At 43.6% G+C, this 26,392-nt stretch overlaps 1 protein-coding gene across 5 annotated transcripts; it reads left to right on the forward strand.

Annotated features, from left to right (window-relative positions):
* The first annotated feature begins 1,530 nt into the window (after positions 1-1,530).
* mid1 (midline 1) lies at positions 1,531-26,313 on the forward strand. 5 transcript variants are annotated; one of them, XM_076170015.1, is made up of 10 exons: positions 1,531-1,782; positions 17,075-17,799; positions 21,747-21,842; positions 22,500-22,607; positions 23,089-23,237; positions 23,321-23,448; positions 24,010-24,153; positions 24,605-24,766; positions 24,889-25,096; positions 25,186-26,313. In XM_076170015.1, the coding sequence occupies exons 2-10, from the start codon at positions 17,131-17,133 to the stop codon at positions 25,532-25,534; spliced, it is 2,013 nt and encodes a 670-aa protein (XP_076026130.1). In that variant the 5' UTR covers positions 1,531-1,782; positions 17,075-17,130; the 3' UTR covers positions 25,535-26,313. The 5 variants fall into 5 exon arrangements, with proteins under 5 accessions (XP_076026130.1, XP_076026133.1, XP_076026134.1 ...); XM_076170018.1 differs by lacking the exon at positions 1,531-1,782 and adding an exon at positions 10,200-10,504; XM_076170019.1 differs by lacking the exon at positions 1,531-1,782 and adding an exon at positions 10,200-10,477.
* Positions 26,314-26,392: the final 79 nt, after the last annotated feature.

Below are 26,392 nucleotides of genomic sequence, written 5' to 3' on the forward strand. Positions count from 1 at the left end.
CGCTTGGTATCCAGATGTTTTTCTCTACAGCTGCTTATCAACAAAAATGTTTTATAGGACAGCTACGTACACAGCAAGAGTAATCTAAAACTTGTTCCCCTGTTCTCCCTATAATGTCTTATTTACACTCTGTTTACACTCAAGATGACTCATAGATTTACCATTCCCGTTACATTTCCAGCCTTTATGAGAGCAAATGTGAACCTTTGGTTGCCTAATTGTACTTTTGTAAGGCAAAACAAAGCAAAAAGCGGGACTATATTGTCAGAATCCAAACATTTGGACTAATTACCACCACCCAGCAAACGAAAACATCCAAGCACCACCTCACTAACAAGCCACCAATTAAGAAGAATCACAGAAAGAACCTCACAAAGTTTGCTGTACTGAATTTGAGAGGGAGGAGAAGAGCTTCTAACAAAAACAATGTTTCCTAATTAGAAACAGAATGAAAACATGTCAATATGAAGATGTTATATTTGTGAACAATTGGTCAAGATAAGAGAATTTTAATAGGTTTCTATGTTTTTATCCTCTGAAATCATCTGGCACACCATGGTTTGGGAACCACTGTTTGGGAACAACTGGCAAATGGGCATTTTGGTGGTTATGCTGTAAAATGGTCTCATCTGAGTTTCAACATTCAGGAGATGTTGGTAAATAGATCATATTCTGCTTGTTAATGCTGGCAGCTCTGAGTGGAAACAGCATGCTGTAGGTTGGGTTTGTTAACATTTCATGTAATTCCCCCTTGCACCCTGATTGCAGGCGAAACTGCTGCTCAGACACAGTGGAAGACACAGAGCATTAAATCATTCTCTCAACATGTAATCAGCAGGTTTATGCATCAAAGCAAATGCACGCAGTTAATAATAAAGCAGAAGATCTACCTCGATAGTAAGCAGTAATTTAATTTTATTAGAGGATTTGAAACGGGGAATTTCCTAAACGTTTGGTCGACTTTGGCAGAAATCCGTAGCAACCTTGACTTCTTTTCACTTATGGGACGTACACCCAATACCTCAAATATGATCTCACCATTGTGAGAATGGAATTGTGTTGTCGGACTGACTCATCTATCACACAGGATGAACTCTCATTAGGGTGGAGAAACACAATTCTCTCTTGCTTAATAACAAAGTTTTCCTTGCTGTTTCTCTGCCTGCTGGCTGCGGCGAAGCCTTAAGCTGGAGCCTTATTTTTCTGTTCTCCGTCTCGATAACCCAATGGAGCTGCTCCCTGGAACAGCTATTTATCCACATTATCAGATGCTGACTTGATTTATCACTACCAGATACGGCCTCGCACACACACACATTCACACGTTTTTTCCCTCGACCTATATGACATTTCAGTTTGTTACAGTGGAAAATTTGGAAAACAATTCGTGAACAGTGCCACCACCTTTCCATGCCGGAACAAGAAAAGCGACATTCCACGTTTGTAGTCTGGTTATCTTGGTAAAGTGTGGGGATGGTGAATGTTTCTCCCACTGCATTCTATTCACTGCAACCTCCCACAAGGTGAAGTATTCTACTCGGCTTTCCACGCTCCTGTGTAAACCTGCAGCGGATGAGAAGCAGAGTGTGTGTCAGCGAGGTATGCGTGCGTGTACACACCCCAATGAAGGGGGAGTGTTCAGTGCAGACAGAACACCTTCAGCCCTCCTGTCTCCTGTCTGTTTCACCTCGGGGGAAGTATCAGCCGCCTGACAATCACATTGTGTCTCAGTCAAGTATTCACCAGGGAGAGACATTCTCTACCGCAGCCATGGGGAAGCAGGTAAGCTCTAACAAACACTCACTTAGTGACATTTGCTTAGTCACGTTTAGTCAGCACTTTGTTGTATCTCTGGCTGCAAAAGTGGCCACACACACACATACAGACAGATTCTGTAAAGTGGCTGCGATGGCATAAATGAATCAAGAAGGTGATGAAGATGCAGCCTCAGATGATGCGTCATAAGGAATACACTGGCCTCTGCTGACTGCCCCTATAAGGACACTACCACAGACCGTCTACATATATGTATCTTAACATCCGTGTTTGGATAAGAACACTGAAGAAGTACTGCAATGCATTAAAGGCTTTATTGCAGTTTGTGTTAGTTTAGTTAGTTTAAAAGGATTACGTAGAGAGGAATCAGGAAATGTTGTTAAACCCTGTTTGCACATGCATCCCATCTGCTGACATGTGAACACCATTCAGACATATCAGTTTACAAAACCAAACACCAGCTTGTCAAATTATTGTATTGGCAAATAAGTGATATTTCCTGTTCACTGTGCAATTTTGTTATTCACTGACTTAAATTCTCAAAGGTTCAGCCTGTGATTTTTCAACCAGGGCCTTTGCTTGCTTCCTTGTATTTGTTTTGTTGGGAACCAAAGCAATGCGGCGCTGTTCTAAGACTCAATAGAATGTGAAATTCTGCCAAATAACTGTGGAAAGGGAACTCTGGTGAATTCATTTTGGTTTTCCCGCACACAAACATCTGGTTTTGCTCCGAAAACGTCCTACTTGCTTCGGTTTTTAAGAGACTGAAGCTGAAGTGTAGTCTCTCGTCTGTGGAACTCTTTTGCCTCTCTGGTACCGAATTCCGCTCATTCAACCTTTTATTTCGTATTGTAAACTATCCAGGGAAGACGTTTCATTTGAATATGCTATTGCTCCCCTGAGTGCTGTGATGAATGGTGATTTTGGGGGGAGAGTGAATCGCGTCCCACTCTCCCCATACACAGCTCTGCTTCAATCTGTCTTTCAAATGATAAACAAAACAGCCTCCATCTCAGGTCAGCGGTGCCAAGTCCATTAGCAGCTGTGAGTTCTCTGGACCTAGTTGTTGTGACAGGGTGTGTGTGAGGCGATGCTGGTGTGTGTGTGTGTGTGTGTGTGTTGTGTGTGTGTGTGTGTGTTTGTGCCACCATAACTCACTAAACTGTGTAGCTGTTGAGGAGTGTGTCAGGGCTACATGTGCACTACCACGTCCCGAAAGAGATGAAAAGCAAATATAGAATTCATATTTATACTCTTAGAAAATCGGGCTTCACGGGCCAAGATTGAGGAATGTGTCCCGCATTGTCTTAAAAGGAATGTTTGGCTGACACGGGGGCGAAGTGTCAGTGAGGATATTCTGCAGGGCTGCACTGAGCCAAGGTTCACAAAAGCAGAAAATGGATCATTCTGGCCGTCTCTTAACCCATAGCACATCAAACGCAGGTCTCCTCAAAATCGACATATGCTAGAGCGGTGATCACTGCCGTCTCTAACACTGTTCAAAGCGCAGGCCTTCTCTTGGGAGGCGAGTGTTATGAGAACATCCTTTAGCCTGGATGCAACCTAACAGCTGGCCCCCTGCTTTGGGCGCTGACAGTCTCCTCTGGACGAGAGAACATAGCACACCACACCAGATGTTCAGACCTCCTCCAGCAATCCTCTCTGCATGCAGGGTCTCAGTCTCTCTCAACAATTGTACAATCTCTCTTTGTCGATGGGTTGATGTAAAATAAGAACGTGTATCCCTGCTGCTTTGCCGGTTGAAGCCACGTCTCACCAGGTTATATGTAACACAGTGTAGGAGCAGCGTGTGTGGCAGCATTAGTAGAGGGAGGGCTGAGTGGTTCACTAGCACCATCTGATTAGGTAAGTGCAGGGGCAGATTCTTGATAAACATTTTAAAAACTAGTATTCGGCGAGACCTTGCGGATCCCTCAGAAGCTGGAAGCAATTACAGGCTTCTCCAAGCAGCAAAGAATGTAGCGGGCTCTCACCGCACCCTTTCAAAAAGAGGGATACTTTTTTCAGGAAAAAATAAAGTCAAGGCTCTCTGGCTACGGCTGTGGGACTAAACATAACACATGACCTTACTTTCCCAAAAACTCCTTCACGGCTTTGTTTAAACGAAAACTGTCAGGTCGTTGTGCGCTCCACTGCTTTGAAAGTGCACCGGGCCTTCTCAGTAAATGATTTATGGGAGTTTGACGGTGATTTCATTGAGCTTTGCCTTACATTGTTGTTATACTGTATCTTGTTTTATGTGCATTGTTGTAAACAGATAATAAACTCAAATATCATACAGTGGACCACTCCCAGGTGTTAATAGTCTTCTGGATTTCGATTTCTGTCACACAAGCTTCAGTTCAGATGCTGGCTGTTGTAATGTTTTGTTTTGTGGATGTGAACCAATCGGAGGGCGGTTTGGTGGTGGAGAGTTGCAGGTTAGGGTAAGACTGACAGGGCTAACATGTTTACTGGCAACACACATATGGATTAATGTCAGATCTTCATCCTTCAACTGTTGGTAAATGCTTAATTTGCTATCTGAAGGGATTGATGGGTTGGATGCAGTTAAGGTTTGGCTTCAATCTTGGGGAGAAATCTGCTGATGGAAGTTGAAGGTCTCAGAGGATTGTGGGTAGGAACGAAGGGAGATCGGTTTGGCTTGTCAAAGGGTCGTCGAATGGAGATCCACGTCTGAACTGGCGCGGCAAAGGTCGCTATGGAGAGCTTACAGCGGTAACCATGGAAACCCCTGTGACACACACACACACACACACACAGCGGTTTGGCTGGCGGCAAAATACAGGCAGGGAGGACAACATCTGCGTCGGGGGTGAGGAGCTGAGGTAATTCAGATGTTAGATGGATCCATTTTCACGTCTAAAGACAGAAATTTACAGCACGGCTTTAATGTAATGTTTGCAAGCGCGGACATTTGGGGCCCTTGATTCTGTTGTTGATGTTGTTGGCACAACCAAGCACCAATAAAGCTGCACACACTCAGAGGAAACCAATCAATTCCAGGTCAGTGCCCACAGCGAACCTATATGTTGTGCCAGCTAATCATAAAGCAGACTAATAGATGTGGACACTGGCTCGTGTGGTGTGTGCACAGCAAATTATGTACACTACACATTTATGACTTCCTCCCTGGGTAGCTCACGATAAAGCTACAACAATTATAAAACGGGTAGAGTTTGTGCCGGAATACCACCTTCAAAATTGCATCTCTGTTTGAAATTTTCAAAGATAAATTACAGCGAACGTTAATTGGCTTGTGTAGCGACGTGTTCATTCATTTGGTTGATGTCTGGATTGATTGCGTGTTGGTTAGTTATGTTTGCCTTGGGGAAGAAACTAATTAAAATCCTGAGCCTTTGCCACGGTGAGATTCGGCTTTCAGGCTATTGTTCGTTGGCGGAGTGCGGAGCGGCTTCATCTTCTATTAACATAAACGCGGGAACGTTTGATGCTCAGATCAGTGTTTGTACTTAAAAAGATGATGTCGATATCCTGTCTGGTTAATTACAACGCGCGTTCAGTAACATGAGTGTCTGTGGACGTACTTAAACTGCGCCGGTTAATAGCTGCAGTGTCTGAATCCCCACCGGTAAACACAACCTGATAAATCTATCATTCACCCGTCGCCCTTCATGCTGCTCTGTGCTCCCCTGCGCGTTTATGTGGCAGCAGCTGACAATACAGCAGCAAATTGCCAGGATGTATAGAGGTCTATATTGAAGCCAACGCCACCGCCGCCGCCGCAGAGCCCTGGAGACTGACCCCATCTGTTCAGAGCCTGGTTATGTAGTAGGGGCCTCATCAAAATGTGGTCCCCAAGGTTCTTGCACGCCCCCCCTCCCTATTTTATCTCCCCATTTGCTACCTCTTTGTCTTTTTTGAGAGGGGAGGGGGAGCCAGGGGCAAACAAAAGCACCACAACCCTACAGGGCAGGCAGGAGCAGAGGGGAGGGGAGGGGAGCGGGTGGAGGGGCGAGTGATGGGCCCAAGCAGTAATGGAGACAGTCTATGAAATGACCCAGTGGAAGTGACGCTTCCTGGACATGTTTCACGCTCGGGTGAGCATACGGATGAGGGAGCCCCAGTAAAGCAGGGAGGGAGAGTGGAAAGAGACAGGGCAGGATGCTGTGTATTGTTTGGATCCTCACGCGTGTGCTATCGACATACTGAGAGCTTCGTCTGCCTCCTGCGTGGAAGAGGATCAAACCCAGGACCCCGCAGCTCGTACAGTAAGTCAGGGCCCGGCTGCCCCGCCTGTGTTGTTGGCTGCTGTATGGTGTGGAGAAGTTGAGCTGATTTGTGTCAGTGGGTATTTTAGCGTAAGGCTGTTTTGACCTCATCCACTCTACACTTGTGATGATCCAGTGTGACGTGTGTGGTTTTCCGGTCTGAGAGTATTTCCCTGATACTTGTGCGGCGATGCTTTTTTTTGTGTACACACTCAAATATGAAAGAGGGGTTAGGAAGAATTTACACATTGTGGCGCAGCGTGATTCATCAGCAATTCATAGAGAGCTGCGTTCTAAATGCATTAAGATGAGGTGTCACCCTGAAACATAAATCTATTCTCTACTTCACCCTTGTGGATGAAAGTTTATGGGACATTAGATTTGTTATTTTGTACCAACTCCTCATCTGCTCCTCCAGGAGATCTTTTCTGGCCTGTTTATGCCCCTTTTTTCCTATTAATACACTTTCCCAAACAGTACCAACAGGATCGCTTCAGGCAGCAGATGACCTAATTTAGCGCAGATGAATATTAATTAGTTTTGAACGATGTGTTTCAGCAGTCTACTGTGTGTGTGTGTGTGTGTGCTGTCAGTGATTGATAAGAAGAGAACATATGTAAAGTATAATACAACAGATTTTCTAAAAAAGGAAATTTCAAGGATTACACCACAAAACAGGCAAAATACAAACAAAAAACACGATAAATAATTGTGTTGTCAGATTCCAGCCTTTGGTCTGCATTAGGAAGCTTTGAAACTTTAAACGACACACAGAATTTTGTCCTGTGCTTTAACTATAATGCGTATCACATATTTGTTGCTCTGTGCAGCGTTTCGTTTGATTTTGACATGCAATCGCTTCTAGGAATGCACGAATACAATTCCTCTGCTGTTCTTTTTCCCTCTGTGAAAGCCCGAGCATCTCTGTGTGTGTGGATTAAGGTTCAGGTCAGGTTTCCAGTGGGTGTTTCTCAAACCGCAGCCCAGACATTTTCACTTAATGTGTATTACAGCTCGCAACCTCTGTGACTTTGCGTTGACCTGAAATGCAGCAAACTGGCCTCAAACGTCCTTGTTGACTGCCTAATGCATCTGTCTCATCAGACTTTAATGAGATCTTAGTGCATTCACAGTAAAAAGCTTTTGCTGGATGTAAGACGCTCCTCAGCAATTTCAAATTTCTCCCTGTAGTTAGATTTTGCTTGTTGAGACATATTGGAAGGATAATGTAATGCTGCAGCTTGTGAAAGAGTGTGTTGTTGTGTTTTTAAAGCCCTGATGGACGCTGTTCTGACTCATTTCTGTGGAGGTGCTAATGTATGTGGACTGGCAAAGGAATCACATTGGAAGCTGTGCATAATTTGTCCATTGTTTCCCCCTGCTTTTCACCCTAAGCGTTTAGTCATGGTCACAGGGAGAAGAAAGAGCCTTCTGAGGTATTGTTGTCCTGCTAAGTGTACTTACAAATGCCTTTTCCTTACAAAACGCAGCAGCCTTCAGATTGGCACGGGATGTCGGGGAGGAACTGGATAGTGACGGACAGTAGTAAGTCTGACTGAGGAACAAGCGGGCTGTGAAGAGAGAGCTTGAAGGACTGGCAATGAAAAGATTAGAGTGGCATTCGCCTCAAGTGCCAAGATGCACCATAGCGCTTGCAGGACACCATGGCAACAGAAGCTTTATGCTTTCCTCCTCGTTCCCCCGCTGAGTGTCCAGACTGTACTGAGCAGCCTTCTCATGGAACAAAGTTGACCTTAACGTTTGCCCAGTTTGTCATGTAAAGACGTAAATGACATTTTCATGAATCCGCCCCGCTGTAAATAGACATCTGCTTCACCCGGGTTTGATTACTCAACAATTTTCCATGGCTCTATCTTCCTCTGAATGCCATGCAAATGAGGAAGATGCATACCAGTGTGTTATGAATGAGTGAGTAATCTCTCAGCTGAACGTCTCTATGGGCCCAACCATCCCAGTGCTCCCATTTGTCATGCAGGGCACCTCTCTTCCCGAGTGACCAATCAGAGGTGTCTCCCTCGGCAGCTAAAAGCACACCCCCACCGCCGCCGCTGTCGCCACCGCCACCTAATCATCGGACGTGATTGACAGCCTCCCACAGGAAGGAGGGGGGCTGTTTGCCTCCTGCGTTCTCGTGGGACTTTAGTTAATGATCCCAGCCAACAAAATAATACAAAGAGGAAAGTAGGTGGCTGTTTGAGGCGTTTGGAGCACATTCAGCCTTCTTCAGAGAGAGATTAGAGGAGAAGTGCTGTGTGTGAGGAGAATTTGAGAGATAGTGGGCGCTGCAGAGGAGGCGGCAGAGCTCAGGGAGAAAGTGTGAGCTAAAGAGAGGTGTGACACTTCTGAGCTTCTGCTGTTTCTTTCGGGAAAACTCCCTTCCTGGGCGTTTGCTTTGTACTCATCTCTCATCCGGACTATAGACTGACTGGTTGCCTGCATGGTAAGAGATGATCCTGTCTCTAGGTGACATCTTGAAGTCTCTGCATGTTAACTCTTGAGTCTTACCAATGCTATTGTTCATAGATAATGTGACCCAGCTGATGTTGACGCCTTGTTCTTTGATCTGTGTTTCTCATTTGACTCAGTACATAACTGTTGTTTGTAATTAAGAAATCTCCAAGCTAGCATTACTTTTTTTTAAAGTTGTATACTTCCTAAACATTGATTTTACTTCCAGTCATCACCAACAAGACTGCCAAAAACGTCCTCTGCAGTGGAGTCTTTTGGTTTCAGGCTCATTTCCATGTTTTCACAGTCTGGATATTATGTATAAACACACTGTAATTACCATTTCAAAACTATAGGTCTGAAGGAATGATTGTATATATGTGTTAATACCTTTTGCTTATTATGCATACTTTTCAATCCATTATCAGCCTTACCATACCTACAAATCGAAGTTGTTATCATTGCACTCGTGTTTCTTTTGGTACATTACTGAAACCTGCAGGCCAAAGTGAAACTCAAGGAGTTCTGGCAGGAGCTCTGAGCTACTGCTAATTCAAATCAATCCCGACGCCAGGAGATCTGCTGCTGCGCTTTCATAATATCAGATAAACATTTGCCTTTAACATGAGATCCCAGTATCACCACAACATGCTGTCACTTGCAAAGGTCCTGTCAGGTAAAGCGAGGCCCGTGACTGCAGACATCATTTCATAGTAAACACAACACGGGGCTCCGATCCAGGATTTGGGATTGATCAAACTCGACACCATCCTCACCATGGTTTGGATGCCACACTTGTCAGTCAGTGTGTGTGTGTTTGGAATGTTTTTCCACACATAACTGGAGCTGGGAGAACAGATGCCAACAATCTGAGGCAACTTTCAACACAATCTGAGTCAAATGTCTGAGCCGCCATTACATTCCTGTGTGTTTCCATGTGAATGAGAGTGTTCACATGGAAAAAACAAGAGGGTGTGATTGCTTTGAAGTCTTTCTATAGAGCTGGATGAAGAGTACGCTCTATCCTCCTGCTGGTGGATGTCTTGGTCAGCACGGGAGTCAATGAATTTGTCTCCAAGAGAATATCTTTGTTGTCGGGCAAAAACACATGTTCTCCATTAGCCAACGGATGTTTTAGTCCATTGATGTCGCTTGTTCATCCATGCTATCATTCGCATTAAGCTGCTGACTCCAAGAAACTCTCTGATGGAGAGCGTAATGACATCATTAATTGCCGGGTTTGGTCATGCTCGGTTTCATTTTGCTGTATAGAGACTTTTCCTTAGGCATGAAACAAAAATCCATTTGCAACAATCTAGAGTCAATTTGTTGAGATTAAAGTCTAAATTCAATATAGTTGATATTAGTCCCAGCTGTGTCTGTCCACACACGTACAGTGTGTACAGTACTCTGCATAAGCCTCGAAGTAATTGTGTTATTAACGCATTGAATGGTGTTTCCGTCTCACAAAAGGCGTGTTGTTTGGAAGGTTTATTTCAGAATGACAAAACAGGCTTTGTAGAGAATTATGGCAGTTCTCCACACTCTGATAGCCTTGAGTGAGAGACCTACCCAGCAGATGTCCTGCCCCCTTCATGCGATTGGTTCATGCGTACAGTTTTGCAGCCTGCTGTGTCTACATGGGTTAGGTATGGTTCCTAGTGGACGAGAGAGAGAGAGAGAGCGAGAGAGAGAGAGAGAGAGAGGGGGAGAGAGAGAGAGAGAGAGAGAGAGAGAGAGAGAGAGAGAGAGAGAGAGAGAGAGAGAGAGAGAGGCGGAAAGTTTCGATCCTCTTCCATGGTTAGAGGGCTAGAAACCCACGTAAGAGATTAACTGCTGTGAGAGACACATGAAGAGTCACTCAGCCCAAAGTCCAGAGCACTACAGCGGACCGGCTCCCAGAGTGTCAACACTGACTTTACTTTAAGACTCTTTCCTGCCTGTTAATGGATGTAACCATGTGGCAGGTAAGGCAGAAGGTGATTTTCTTTCCATACCACAGACAGGTCAGTGTGCATGCAGTGTGTGTGTGTTTGCTCTCACCGTCTACATATTTATTAAACAAAACACTTGAGTCATCATGTTTCCTCGCCCCCAGGCAGAGCTCGGTTCAAACGCGGAGGCAGTGGCGCTCCATTTTGTTCACAGAATTCATAAGATTTTCAAGTGAGTGACACTGGAGGGATGAGGAGTGCGATGACTAAGTGTGAAGGCCAAGGGGCTCTGTGTGGCGAAACGATCAGAAAAAAAGGCACTCAGAAAACCAAAGCAGCCTTTCAGCATACAAATGACTATCCACTGTATTTACTGCACTTTATAGTTCTGTTCAAACAAACGGCAGTGATTTGTAAGAGCTGGAGGGCCTCTGCCATGTGGGGCATTTAGAGGAATCAATAATCTGATTATAACTTCATGACCTACAAAATACTATTGACTCCTCTCATATATTGTATCTCTATAGAGTTTTGTGGCAGGAACACACACACACACAGAGAAACTTACTACACACGGAGCTATTGAAGTGAAAAGCTGAGACACTGCAGTTGTGTGTCTGCTCTCCCTCATTAATTAGTCACTTATCTTGTACCTGTGAAGAAGAATGTCAGACATCTCCCCCCCCTCTAGTCGCCTTTGATCATTAGTGTGGCAAATCGACTTGAAGTTGATCATGAACACGGTGTTAGAAATAGTTTGAGCGGAACAATCACATGAGACGGTCTGGGAGGCTGATGTGTCAAATAACTCAACATGTTTGTAAGCAGAAAGTCAACAAACAGCAGATTGGGTTCATTTGTACAACGATGACTAATGGAGCTGTCATTCATATGGGTCAATTTAAAGATGTATCATAAACGTGTTAAGTATGTTCTTAAGTAATAACTTTAAGGAGAATGTGACTTGAGAGAGATCAGTGTGGATTAATATGCACGACAATGATCCAGCAGTTGACGTGCGTGTGCTGCGTTTATAAGGTCAGCCACATGGTGTCGCTCTTGTAATGTTTAACAGAATGATTGCCAAATGATTAACGACTGTGTTTTAATAAGCACGCACTTTTTTTTTTCCTTATTAGCAGCACTTTGTTCTGTGAAGTGTTTTGAGTTTTTACAGACACTCGGAGCACACAGAGACATTTTCACGAGGCTTTAGAGTCACACACTATGAAGCTGATGTGCCTGTGGAAAGAATCAAACATTTTCCTGCTGATGCCACCTGCCAAGTCACAGAGAGGAAATGAGAGTTTGGTGGTAGAGAAGCATGCAGAACAATGAGAGAGAGAAAAGAATCGCTTCATAAATGAATTCATAATCCATGTCATTTTACAGTTTCAAATCCTCTACTTGAAGAACACCATCAGCTACACACACTTCATACTTTTACATTTCCTCAGTCTAATCATGCACTGTTGACTCAGGAAGGAAGCTCCAGCTCCTAAAAGGAAAGCAGATTTGAAGTAATACCTTTTATTTCCAGTCAAAGTGCAAGCAAACAGATTTATGACGTTAACATTTTTGTCTGTGTAATCTCATTTGAAAGATAAAGTTGAAATTCCCTCCCCCAAATATTTAGTTTTGATTAACTCACCATCCATAGTAGTTATCATTTTTTTTATAAGAGTGAAAATTGGTCAAGGCTGCTAATCTCAATAATGTGTTCAGCTGCAGATCAGGTAGATTAAAGTTTAATCATGTGGCTTTTTTTCTGCTACAGCTGTAAATCACATTAGGCCTGAGTGGGCTGCTGCTGAGCTGGCTGCTTTAGGGAGCAGCAACAGGCCACACATCGGCCACGGCTACGCTGTGAATACAGGATTACAGATAAATATGTTAGGTGCCTGCCTGAGGATAGAAGACAATGAGCAAACACACTCCCTCGGTTGATGAATACATGGATCACAGCCATCATTAAAAGTGATAAAAGAGCGTGACTGAAAGGTTTAGAAAGTGTGTGAGCAGTAAAGTGTCTCTGTGTGTGTGACAGTCTAATTGTCTCATCTATAAATGACCCATTTTTTCTTAATCAAATAAAATCCACAAATCAAGTTGGTGATGAAGTTCCTCATCTGAAACATTTCCACATAGTTCCACATAGTTAATTGCATACGGCTTAAAGTAAGTCAACTTCTCATTTGTCATTTTTATAGTGAAGTTTAGTCTCAGTGTAAATTACAAAGCTACTAAGTTAACATGTAGGATTCACCAAAAGGAGAGGATTAACATGTAGAGATGTTCATGGATTGGTCCTCCTGACAGGGGTTCCACTCATCCAATACTGTCCAACCATCGCTTGGAAAATATGGCAACAGAAATATCAGAAGTTGGTGGCATTAATACAATACAGATATACTGTGATTTAAAAAGCAAAATAAGTTTATCTAACAACTCAGAATGTTCAGCAGGAGTACTAGCTGATAGATTTTGCACCTAACTGAACTCTTCTGGTTTTTAAACTTCATTTGCTGGTTCTCAGGTGCGCCCTTTAGGCGATGAGTCCCATGCTGCCCCCACTGATACTGAAGAGGGCATTCTTCCTCAGCTGGAGGCTTTAGATGAAGCCTGCAGCATGTCACTCTTATTCCCATGCTCATCTACCAATCACTGTAGCTCACACCGGCAGCTTTGTCTGAACCCGAGCGGGGTCTTTAATATTTACAGTGTGTGTCTGTCTCTCAGAGAGTGTGTTCACTGTGAGGGCTCCTTTGAATGGCAGCAGAATTCAAATGGAGCACAGCAGGGATGTGGTCCAAAATAGAGGCACATGGTAAGCAGATGGTACTTCGGTGATTCTCTCATAGGAGGGGGAACGGGGAGTGACTTGGATATGGCAGATGATGTTGCGTTGTATCAGTGCTCATTTGCAGTCATATTGGTTTCCTGTCAGAGAGGATGTGTAGTTTCTTTCCATTTCTGCTTCCAGGAGATTGATGAGACCTGCTAAGCCTGAAATTATTGTACGTGCAGTTATTTCAGTGTTATGGTAATAGTGTAGCGTTGTAGCAAAAATTTGATGAATCAATTTGTCGCTCTACAGAATATTAATCGACAACTATTTGAATAATCATCCACTGGCCTATTTTGAAATCCTTACAAGGCTTCTACATGCAAAAAAGCACAACAATCCTCTGTAACTTCCCCTCTGAGTAAACTGAGTATCCATGAGACCATAATCCAGACTGTTCATGGATTGGCACTGAAGTACTGAGGCATTGGAAGGGGTTAGTTATTGTCCCTTCCCAAAGGAAGTCCCTCCCTGCAGGCCTGGAAGCCACCAGCTCTCAGTGGAGGCGCAGCAGCTCTGCAAAGCCTTTAGTGAAGTATTAAGCAGCTCTTACCCAGAAATAACACTTCCCAGCCTGCATGAGCAGAGCAAAAGAGCGCAGCACAGAGCTGGAGGTCTGCCATACTCTGAGACTGGCTGATAGGAATAGCTAGAACTTCACACATAGAGGTCATATTGACAGATGAACCCTTGAAGCACCTAAAGGTAACTTTCTCAGGTGTTTTTACTGAGTGTGAAGTTAAATTATTGAAATAGCTGTTTTCCTCCAGTTTCTTTTTCACTTTTTACCTGCTCAAGATCAAGACACACTGAGCAACCTCAAACTTCTCTGTGAATAATTTATCACAGCAAGTCCTCTGATAAAAAGGATGCAGGGGGAAAAAAAGGATTTCCGATGTTGCCTGCCAACATGAGCTCCGTTGAACAAGAAGTATGCGAACGGTGTATAAGCGGTATTTTTCTTTCCGGGCTTAAGTGGTTAAGGCCTCCTCCCAGAAAGCCTGCTGTGCTCCCACTGGCCAACAGCAACACCCACTGACTCTTAAACACAAATGTCAGCCAAGCACTCACTCACTAGCCTCTTGACTTGCGGGTGTGTCTACCCAGGTGTGTGTGTTTTAAATTTTAATGTGTTACATGTTGTCCTCAAAAGTTCAGGAGCTATTAGTTTGTCTTACCAGATACTGTTGAAGTTTGTAACATTGACAATAAGGGGGAAAAGGACATGTCGTCTTTCATGATGTCACTTTAGGTAATGAGAACTTTGTCCCGAAACTATCTCACTAACTGATCTATTAGTCAGATAAAAGGAAGTATTGGTCAGAGGTCTACATGGAGGCGTATTGAAAAGAGGCAATACAGGAGGGACAGACAACAGGAGGTGATGTAATTCCCCCATTCCACATCATTCTGCTGGTTGGTTGAGGGAATTGGACACCTCTGTCCCATGTCGTAGGAGCGTCCAATCAGAGAGCCTCTAAGTTTTGTCTGTGTCTGTGTCTTCAGCTTTTCTCTCTTTGAGTCCCCGGTGATACAGCCAAGAGAAGTCGTGCATTGTGTGGCCGGGGACGTTCACACAGGGAGACTGAAAACTGATCCTGAGGCTTTGAAAGACAGAGGACACCAACCTGCCTGTCAGGGCACAGTTCAGCTTATGTGCTAACTCTCTCCCTCCCTCTCTCTCTCTCTCTCTCTCTCTCTCTCTCTCTCTCTCTCTCTCTCTCTCTCTCCCTCTCTCTCTCCCCCTGACTGTACTGTTTTCTCCCCTGTCTTCTTCCAGTACTGGCCAGCACTCCAACTGTAGGTGGAGCTGGCTTTCCTGGAATTGTCGGGCAGCTTTTCCTGTTGTGCTTGCAGCCTCTTGCTCAATTCCTTGCCTAATGACAGCCCTGGTGCAGGATTACTGTTCTTTGAGGACTTGTTGCCATCTGGATCCTCTGTGTGTGTCTGTACAACGCGCCAGCCTTTATGGCGTGTTGCATTTATTGTAGTAAATATACTTTCATGATTTAGGTCAGAACTTTTTCCCTCCGCTGAAATGTCTTGGCAGTGCAAAGTGGGGCGAAATCCATCGGTGGGTAAAGTAAGCTGTGTATGAATGGGAGAGCGCTCAGGAGTGTGTCATGTTAGGTGCTGTGAGGCAGTTTGCAGAGCTCTTTTATCACGGGTGTTATTTTACAAGATGTGTGGGACTTCGGGGTTCCCCTGACGATAGACGATGAAATCACAGCTTGGGTTTCTTTGCATTGTGCTGTTCACACAAAGCTCTTTGTTTGATATGTATTTGGTATGACTCAGCTTGTTTGAAGGAGATCTTAACAACTTACCTGGCCTGTTTGTGTAGCCACAGGTCCAGCAGTAGTCGAGTAAAAGCTTTGTCTGATAACTTTACTAAAAGAAGTGTTGTTTGTTTGTAAGACTTGAACTAAAACGCTGTAAAACAGATCCAAAACTGTATTTGTAATTTAATAGTGTTAGGCAGGGGGAGCTGAAAAACACGGTAGCAGTTTTGTCAATAAACTATTGACCTGAAGTAAATTGAAGCAAAGCTGATATTGTTGAGAGAAACCAAAGTAAATGAAAAATGAAATAGCGGCAAACACCAAAACTAGTTTGAAGTTGTTACTCTGATTTTCTCTTTGATCCTTAATAATAAGTTAGAAACCATCATTCAGTGTTTTGTCTGTAAAGAAACAGCAGCCAGTAGATGCACCACAGGGGTCATCACCGGAGATAAGTGCAACAGTTGTCTCTGGTCTTGTACAGTCTCACGCCGTAGATGAATCTCTGTGAAGGTTTGATTGGAATGGAAAGAACAAACCCAGGTTCTGCAGCCCGGAGGTAATTGCTGTATCCTCGCAGCTTCAAAAGGCTCCGTGCGCCCCGACTGTCCTGATAATGAGCTTTTGCCTTCTTCACACATAATGAGTGGAGGTAGAGAGTTCACATAGGAAGACGCTGTGAGCACAGTGTGTCCACTCACAGCTGGGGTGTCTGACTGGCCGAGAACAAAGGCTCAGTGTCTGTGATAGTGTGGTGCCCCAGCTATGAGCATGCAGGCCAATAGACTTCTGCTTGACTGAGCTGTCAGTCCTAACTGCTCGCCGACACATAGCAGTGAAGAGCGCATGGAGAGAGGCGAGACCATTCCTATGTTACAGTCAAATGAGCAGCAAAGTAGCTCATACAGGAGCATGTTTCATTTATTCCCCTGCTTATATTACCTCCACCGAGGAGGGAGGATATGTTTTCAGATTCTCACCAAATTTTTGTGCAAGGTTGAGGTATGACCCAGCGAGGAACTGTGGGATTCTTTCTCACATAGACTTCCAGATCCAGATCCACTAATGAGCTCCTGAGATGCTGCTGATCCAGGAGCATACAAACACTTCTAAATGTATCTGTAATAGAAATGGAGATAGGTCGATTTGTTTACAGTCCTTTCTTTTGTCTTTACACGTTCGTCCTTGGCAGATGTATGAGTGCTAATAAATGCTCTCCTAATCTGTATTATTTCCATTTCCAAGTGATTCGTACAAATATTTGCATAGTATTTATATCAATATTTTCATTATTTGCAATTGAAATTAAAGTTAAGATAGAAATGAATAATTTAGTTTTTATTATCATAATCACTTGATAATCAAGACAGAATATGTATGAAGTCTGTTTTATTTACTCTCACAGGCTTCAGCTCTGGCTCTGGATATGTTGCAGCGCCACTTGTTAATTAACACACTCACACTGTTTTGGTTCCATAACTGCCAGGTTTGCTAACGTCTGTGTCATTTCTGCAGATAGCTGATCAGCTTCCCTGGATTTCGCTGTCTACACCACTTTGTTTTGCGTGAAGATGGAAACACTGGAGTCGGAGCTGACCTGCCCAATCTGTCTGGAGCTCTTTGAGGACCCGCTGCTCTTGCCTTGCGCTCACAGCCTTTGTTTCAACTGTGCTCATCGTATCCTGGTGTCCCACTGCACCCCCAGCGAGCCAGTCCACTCCGTCAGTGCCTTTCAGTGCCCAACCTGCCGCTATGTCATCACCCTGAACCAGAGGGGCCTCGAGGGACTCAAACGCAACGTTACGCTACAAAACATCATTGACCGCTACCAGAAGGTGTCTCTAAGTGGACCTAACTCACCGAACGAGACACGGCGAGAGAGAGCCGTCCCTGAGAAAAACAAAGCCATGACGTCTCCCAGCGACCGGGTGCAGTGTCAGTTCTGCGAGCAGGACCCCCCGCAGGACGCCGTGAAGACCTGCGTGACCTGTGAGGTGTCCTACTGCGACGAGTGTCTCAAGGCCACCCACCCCAACAAGAAGCCTTTCACTGGCCATCGTCTAATCGAGCCCTTGCTGGACTCCCATCTGAAGGGGCTCATGTGTCTGGAGCACGAGGACGAGAAGGTCAACATGTACTGCGTGACAGACGAACAGTTGATCTGTGCTCTGTGTAAACTTGTTGGCCGTCACCGAGACCACCAAGTAGCAGCCCTGAGTGACCGATTTGAGAAACTGAAGGTAAGAGCCGTGGGTAGTATGGAGTCCAAATATCTAATCATTTAATGTAATTGTTCATACCAGCTGCGTAAACTTCAAAACGGATCCAATTTATGCAAAACATCCAGCTGTGTTTAATAATGCAGGGATGCTGGTAGATGTTAAAACAAGCTCATCACCAACAAATCCTTTTTGGCAATATAATGCTTTTTTTTTAGTAACAGAATGAGAAATAAATTCAATTATATATTACAACGATTTATTGGAAATCAGTTGCACATTAAAGTGAAACTGGATGAGTGATTTCCTCTGTGCGGTGGAGTGGAAGAAGAGCAGAGCCTGCAGTGAAGTTAGAGAGTTATGAAAGGCGTAGATTGGTTCATTCTAAGGCAACACTTAAGAATAAGGTGATAGAAAGAGAGTGAGTCATTGTTTATGCTGCTGTACAGCCAGTGGTTCATCAGGTTGTAAAAATGAAAAACTGCAAATGATTAGATAGTAGTTTTTGTTGTAAGGCGCCGTACCAATTTGAAAAAAAATCCTCCTGATAGATTTATGGATGTATCATTATTTTGACAGACGGCCCTCACAAACACAGATACCACATGTTCAGCAGGAATCCTGAGGTATTAGATTACAGGCGTGAGAAATGACTCCTTCACTTAGAATCCTCACTATTGTACACATTAATATTAGCAATGGAATTTGTGAATTAAGATTAAATCCATGTTGTAATGTATAAAACGCTCATGTGAGGAACAAGGAGTCTAAAAGCTTTGCAGACTGACAGCCGACGCCAAAGGAAATGCTTTCACAGTTTCTACAAGTGCTCACTTTCAGCAGATGGGCGCATGCATAAGACACGAGGAAGAGGCTGTTAGCTGGAACAAACAAAGTTGGCACTCGCACCCGTTTCAGATATGAATGGATTCTTGTCATAAGACTGAGACCGTGTCTTTGTAAATCAATATTTTGCCAGTCATGCCATTATTACAGCTCCAGAAACCCTGTGGCACCGTTTCGTCACTTACTGTGTGAATTGTAGCCCTTTATTTGTGAAGCCACTTAGCTTTGACGTTAAACACAATTCAAGTACGGCTGAATTGTTTCAAATTATTATAATATCTCCTTGTTTCAATTAAGATATTTCTCTAACTCCATATAGTGTAATCAAGTGTTCCACAGCTTGTACTAATAATTACTTGGCAATTCTGAAAATTAAGGACATCTGTCAAAGGGTTCATGCATAGTTTATAAACAAAGTGGGTTACTGTATCATAATTAACAAGCGATAACATTTATGCCTCTACATTTCTTGTTATCTAGGAATTAAAAGGTATCTGCACTCTGGAATTAAGCTGTTTAGTTTGCTGGCGATTTGCCTGAGAAAGAGACGTTTTCTCCAGCTTCTTCCGAGCGCATCTCTGCCTGCTCTAACGCCCCGATGTGCCCCGATCCCTTTGCTCCATCATGCTGTCACTGTGCAGAAATCACCTGGCCGTTATCTCAGTGTGAGGAGTGATCATTCAGGCCCGGGAGGCAGACCAGGTGATCACCGTCGTTTCCTCAATTCCACATTCAGGGACAGATTTATTGGATGAAATCACCTTAACTCTAGATGTTATAGTCAAGGGCTCTTCCATGCAATAAACATTCCGCAACGGTTGGCGGCGCTTAGCCAGACAGAGCCGGTAATAAGACATGGGGCATGTAATGTAGTCGTCCTGGTTATTGATCTGACAGTTATGGATACTATGCATGAACAGAACCAACATCTTTATGTATATCCACTGAGTTACTTTAGCTAGAGGTGATAAAGCCATAAAGTTTCCTCCTTTATCTCACACAGGCTGTTCCATGCTATGATCTGTTTTCTCTGCCGTTTAGTCCTTTTGCAGGATTTGATTTAGCAATGGGACATATTTTACAGATTTATGTTTTGTGGTTTATTCGGTTTCATATCTTGCAGTCAACAGCATTGTTACAAGCCTCAAGTGATAGAGGAAATAACAATTCCCATCTCAGAGAAAGATTGTTTCTTTATGGAGCATTGGACAGGACCAGGTGGCACGCAGCTGAGTGCTGCTTTTGCCAAACACATGTTTACAGCTAGAGTGTCTCACATTTCTCTGAAATTCCCACACAATGGGATATTGTGATATTGTGAAGGCATGTGTGTGTGCGTGTGTGTGCGTGTGTGTGCGTGAGTGTGCATGTGTGTGTGTGTGCGTTTGTTAGACTGATGTGGCATTAGGGTGAAATCAGGCTGGTCTGGTATCATATTTATAGTTTTCCATTATGCATCTGTTTTCTCTACTTCCTCAGTCCTATGCAGTGTTACAGGCTGTGTCGAGTGTGTACCGACTCGCATTTAGCAAAAGATTTGGAAACTCATTGAGCAAGTTACCAGTCTATCAAAGTACTAAATGATTGACAAAACACTTTCACATTCATGTTCCTTAAAATAAAAACATATCTCTGCACATAATGCATTGATCTGCTTCGCTCGCCTGCTGACATCTCTAAGTGCAACGACAGTCAGAGGTTTATTTCAGCAACATTTACATGATTTTTTGGTAAGAAATGATCCCATAATGCTTAGCACCTGTCCTAAACAACAGCACACCCAGCTCGAGAGACATCAAATGGCTCGCCCATTGCATCCAGATGCTTGTGTTCCGGTAATAAGCATTACAAAGAAAACAGGTTTTACACATTGACTGATTGAGTTTACTTCATAAAATCTCAAACTGTACACAAGCATGTGTGCTGACAATCTACACCAAAGCTTGAATTGTCAAAACAAAGTAAATGGCAGAGATTTAAAACAGGACCTGTGACGCCCCCACAACAATCTGACCGTGTATAAAAACTCTGTCATGTGGCCACAGGATGAAAGCCGTTTTCTGACAGTGACCTGTGAGCACTGTGAGAGGAAGGAAGGCAGACTGGCCAACCAAAAGCACGCGGCGGAACTCAAAGCATTCACGTACAATAGGAAACCGCTACGCTTTCCTCTCATCACTTTTAAATGACTTTAGGAAAGAGGCATCAGCAGAGAAACTTGCATAAACACGCAGATATGTAGTGCCCTTCTAGTCTGCCCTTCTTTTGCCTTTTCTCCCTCTCTCTCCCTCCCTCTCTCTCTCTCTCTCCCTCATCATCTTCTAAGCTTATACTTGATTCATTGTGTTGTCAATCTCTTTAAATGTGTCGTGATTGACCTTACCTACACCCCTCGGCTGAATGGAACGCACTCGCCACCTCCTCTCACGTACTAATAAATCACATTTACACCTCATAAAACTCTGTGGTTCTAGCCGACGCCGACACGTACGCCTCATGAAATCACAGCTTGGAATGTTAGTATTCATTCATTCGCAAGTTTTCAGGAGGAAACTGCAAAAAAACAATTCAAAAATCACGACTGTCTTCTTCCTCTCTGCGGCGGAATATTACACTGACACGGGAGTGAAGACTTGTTTTTGTCTGGAGCGTGAATAGCACACATTAATCTTTGATTTTAAAAGAATAGTCTGAGTCTGCTGTTCCAGTATTTGCAATTTAAAAAATACACACAATGTGAAATTTGAGGCATGAAAGAAAAAGGGTTCTAGTCAAATAAATAGTAGTTCAATTGTACTTTTCTTTCCATTTGTAATTTTCATCTACTTACGCAAGACACGTTTTACTCCTACAGTGCAGTCATCTTGTTACTCAATTACAGTAAGATATTCCATTTGAAACACAAGCTTTGGTGGTGGCTCAGCAGAGAGGATGATGGGATCGCGTGGCACGCAGCGGAGGATTTGTGCTTCCAAATGTGACGAATCATATCCAGTGACAGCATTTTGTTGCGGCGCCAGATACGGCCTTTTGTGTCGTTCGTTCTCCTTCAGGATTTCCTCGGCTTTTTTAATGAGGAAAAGGAACGCGCTGAAATATCGCAATTCAATTTTCTTTTGCAGCAGGCCCTGGATTCCAACCTCAGCAGTCTAATCAAGAGGACCAGTGAGTTGGAAAGTCTGATGGGCAAACTTATCCAAACCTGCCAACACGTGGAGGTAAGGATGTTTATCTGCGTCCTCCCAGCTCTGGTGGCATTTCACATTCTCCAACTCATTAATTTATTAAGCTGATGATGAATTACTACATCTGAAATCCAATTTTCACAATGTCAACAAGATTTAACGCTCATTAGCCCTTATGTAGCAACAATTCTTATAATTCAGTTTACAGCAAATTGGCTACTTTTGGGTGCAAGTGTAATCTTTGCCTAATACCTTATGCAGCGCGAAATTGATTTTGAAATGATTACGTTTCTCCCCTTAAGGCTTATATTGTGTAAAATCTGTCATGGTATCGTACACTTTGTTCAATATTTCACCTCATCAAGCATTGGGTACAAACACAAAGAGACATCACGACCTTGGCAGGAAATTAGCTTGTTTTGGTCAACCGGAGGTTCAATTCAAAACATATACGGCCCCCGCATGGTGTGTATCACACCTGTGTTTGGGATAAACACACAAGCTGGCAACCAGGTCAGCCGATTGACCCCCGCTCTACGTGTGAGGAAACAATTATCCTCTAATTCACCTCTTCCTCTCGTGTTAGTGTTAGAAATAATTAAGCGGTCAGTCACTTGTTGTGGTTGCGACTTATGAACAAAGCTTTGCTTATTATTGACCGTTTCTTATCTGTGCTTGTGTCCTGCACAGGTAAATGCATCCAGACAAGAAAACAAGCTGCTGGAAGAATGCGACCTGCTGATTAACATCGTACAGCAGCGACGACAAATTATAGCCGCCAAGATAAAAGAGGGCAAGGTATTGTTTAGGTTTATTGCTTCTTCTGCCGCTACAGCTGAACTAGCCAATGATCCTAATGTAATAATAACAAACAGACTGGAGTCTACTGAGAGTAACTATACAGTCTGCTGTGGTGTGAAAATCATATGGAGCCTAAATTAGCTTTTTCACAAACTAATAAAATAGCTTTGTTGTTACTTTACATATTTTTCATTTTCAGTCAATGGTTTTGGATGAAGGTCTTGTGTCTTGCTTTTATTGCGAAAGATGCTTAAGGGGAGCAAATTATGCTTTTTGTTATCATCCCTCATTTTGTCAGGTTTGTGCCAATGTGTCTTTTGAAATGCGTTGGCTGTAGTTTCACAAAACTGATTCAAACAGGTATCACTTTTCTAATTGACGAGGAGAAAATGAATCGAGCATATTTACATTGTTTGCTCAGGAGTTGCCACTATATTCTTACTTACGCGTGTGTGTTTGTGTGTGTGTGTGTGTGTAGTCTGTGCGATTAAGGAAACTGGCCCAGCAGATCGCCGGCTGCAAGCAGTGCATCGAGAGGTCCTCCACACTCATCACTTCAGCCGACCAAACCCTGAAGGAGACGGACCACGCTCACTTCCTGCAGACGGCCAAAAGCATCTGTGAGAGGTGGGGGACAGGTGCTTATGCATTCATATAGTACCTAAAACTATCTGCTGTATCAATAATGATCTGAATCATGTCTGTTCCAGAGTGTCCATGGCAACGGCATCCTCTCAAATCCTGCTGCCAGAAATTAACTTGAATGACACTTTCGATACGTTTGCGTTGGACTTCACCAGGGAGAAGAAAATGCTAGAAAGCTTGGATTACCTCACAGGTGAGTGACAAATGCAATTTACACATTCAGAGTTCTTTGTTCGTCGTGTGGCACCAGACTGTGAAATACCATAATCTCTCTATCATTTGGTCCCCTACACTTTTCAGCACTTATTCACAATCATTCTTATTTATAAAAGTTACAATTTTACATGCTTTGTCGGGTGTGTGTGCGTGGCATGAAAGCATGTAATTCCCAGGTTGTGGCAGCAGGGGATCTTACATTCCAACCATGTTCCTCTTAGCAAGTAACAGAAAACAAACATGCTTGAGAGTTTAAGCAGCGCCTCCTTAAGCAGCTGGGTGAAACTGGTGCTCACTGCTGATGCTCATTGTGCTGTGTGTGTGTGTGTGTGTGTGACCTCCGCACGGGGCTGTGATAGCTGGGGGAACTACAACTAAACTTAATTAAACCTGTCAGAGAAAAGAAACCGGGAGCGTCATTTCCTCCCGCAGATTTCTCTGACTGATTGCGAGCGTTTGAGTTTGTTTTGCTTCTATGCAGGCTGCATTCCACTCATCTCTGATTGCTGCTCTTTTGTCTTTTGTTTTCCCATTGCAGCACCAAATCCCGCAACAATCCGTGAGGAATTATGTACGGCTTCATATGACACCATTACAGTGCACTGGACATCAGACGACGAGTTCTCTGTTGTATCGTATGAACTCCAGTACGCCATTTTCACCAGCCAGTCTAATGTTGTCAGTAAGTTGTGGCGATGCAGCTCTCAGTATAAAGCTTGTTGTGGGAAAACAACGAACCTGAAGGAGGGATTTGAGGAGGATTTCTCTGCGGGACTGCAAAATTGTTTAGAGGTTATGTTACTGTATCCAAACATAGAATTTGATGTATCCTAGCAGCAGGGGAGCAGAGTTCTGTGCCGCCTCTTTAAGGGTTGTTGAATTTCAGAGAAATCTACTGCAATTTTTAGGCTCATTCAGCCAGAATATAGAAACATTAGAGTGCATTTACTTCCAGATACACATTCAGTGCTCGATCAAACAATTTACTCATCAGCTCGAAGGCTCAAGTATACTTAAGTCTTCTGATGCCTCTAAAAGAGCAGCAAAGGAAGGCTAAACTCTTGATATTGAATGGTTATTGATTTCATAACTAAACTAACTCAACAGTTGTTGTTTCTTTAACTGTCCTACAGGTTTGTGCAATTCTGCTGATAGCTGGATGATCGTTCCAAATATCAAGCAGAATCACTACACTGTGCACGGGCTGCAGTGTGGCACAAAGTACATTTTCATAGTCAAGGCCATAAACCAGGCAGGAAGCCGCAACAGCGAACCCGGGAAACTGAAGACCAACAGTATGTTGATGCTCGGACACAATCATACAGCATGAGTGAATGAAAGTCCCTGGAGTGAAAACACATTCCACACAGTGACATGAAGAGAAAATCTGAATTGACTACCTTTTCCTTAAATTAAGGTCAGCCATTCAAGTTGGATCCAAAGTCCGCTCACCGAAAGCTGAGGGTCTCCCATGACAACCTGACGGTGGAGAGGGAGGAGACCTCGGCCAAGAAGGGCCACAATCAGGATCGCTTCAGCAGCCACAGCAGCTACGGCGTCATGGGAAACGTGTACATCGACAGCGGCCGCCATTATTGGGAGGTTCTGAACGGAGGAAGCACATGGTAAAATATCGGTTTTATTAATCAACCATCTCAGAATTATGCTGCAAGAAGATTTATGAAATCACTCTGGTGTTGACATCCTTCTACAGGTTTGCAGTGGGCCTCGCTTACAAGTCCGCACCGAAACACGAGTGGGTGGGCAAGAATTCGGCCTCTTGGGTGCTGTCTCGCTGTAACAACTCGTGGGCGGCGCGTCACAACTGCAAGGAGGTGCCCTTCGAGCCCCCCCCTCACCTGCGGCGCCTCGGGGTGCTGTTGGACTACGACTCCGGCTCCCTGTCCTTCCACGACGCCGTCAGCTCTCAGCACTTGCACACGTTCGACATTGACTTTGCCCAGCCGGTGTGTCCCGTGTTCAACGTGTGGAACAAGTGTTTAACAGTCCTAACCGGCCTCCCCATCCCAGATCACTTAGAGGGAACAGACTGCCGCCACTGATAAACCACGTCCCCTGCTCATTGTGTCGCCATAACGACAGTAGAATGACTGCACCTCTCTTGACTGTTACCGTAAACGACGAAATTAATGGTCCAGGTTTTTCCACAGTTGTACATTTCTAATCGTGTTTTTGTTGAAGTTAGTTGATCTTATTTAAAGAAAAAGATGTACAAGGATTTGGAACAAAATCTGCGGTGATCTTTTTCTTGCTTTGCACTTTCATGCCTATAATAATTACTCTTCTGGTTGGTTTTGAGGGTTTTCTTACAAGGAATAATGGGTAACGCTCTGCAGGTTGTTGAATTCACACAGGCTTCATAGTTTTAAATTCATGTAACAGATCTTTCCCCTTAAGATGTCAGTTTTGATGCTGCGCCTTTAATGGATAGGACTGGACAAAGTCACGTTGCTTAAACATTGTATGATACTCTTAGTATTTTGGGCTACATGTAATGAAAATATTTATAGACTATTTTGAAATGAGTTAAAGTATTTTTGAAGCCACAGCACCTTGAGCCTGTCACTGTCAATTGTGTTTTCTAAGCCACATGTACCTTAATGCACATTCTCTTCTTTTTTCTTAGATACAATAGATAAGATACATAACAGCACATTTGAAATACAATCATTGTCAGTTATTTAGCTCTGTTTTTATGTTAACAGGTAAGTTACATTTTGTAATGTCATTCATCTCTCTGCGCTCAGAGAGTTCAGTTCATCCACATCTTCACTTTTAGGTTCCTGTATGAGCGACATGTAATAAAAGTGACTTCATTTGATTTTCAGCGTGACTTGTCTCACCTTTTTCATGAACTCTTGGCTCAGAATGTGACTTAATTTGATGTTAATAACCTGCTA

This window comes from Genypterus blacodes, unplaced genomic scaffold (assembly GCF_046128005.1).
Source record: "Genypterus blacodes isolate CSIRO-AG114 ecotype Tasmania unplaced genomic scaffold, CSIRO-AGI_Gbla_v1 ptg000214l_1, whole genome shotgun sequence".
Taxonomy (NCBI): Eukaryota; Metazoa; Chordata; class Actinopteri; order Ophidiiformes; family Ophidiidae; genus Genypterus; species Genypterus blacodes.

Bases quoted from the DNA above. Each gene is read 5' to 3' on its own strand.
- mid1 (XM_076170015.1), top strand. From the start codon at position 17,131: ATGGAAACACTGGAGTCGGAGCTGACCTGCCCAATCTGTCTGGAGCTC. The intron at 21,843-22,499 runs GTAAGGATGTTT...TGTCCTGCACAG, and splicing joins AAACCTGCCAACACGTGGAG to GTAAATGCATCCAGACAAGA. The intron at 23,449-24,009 runs GTGAGTGACAAA...TTCCCATTGCAG, and splicing joins AAGCTTGGATTACCTCACAG to CACCAAATCCCGCAACAATC.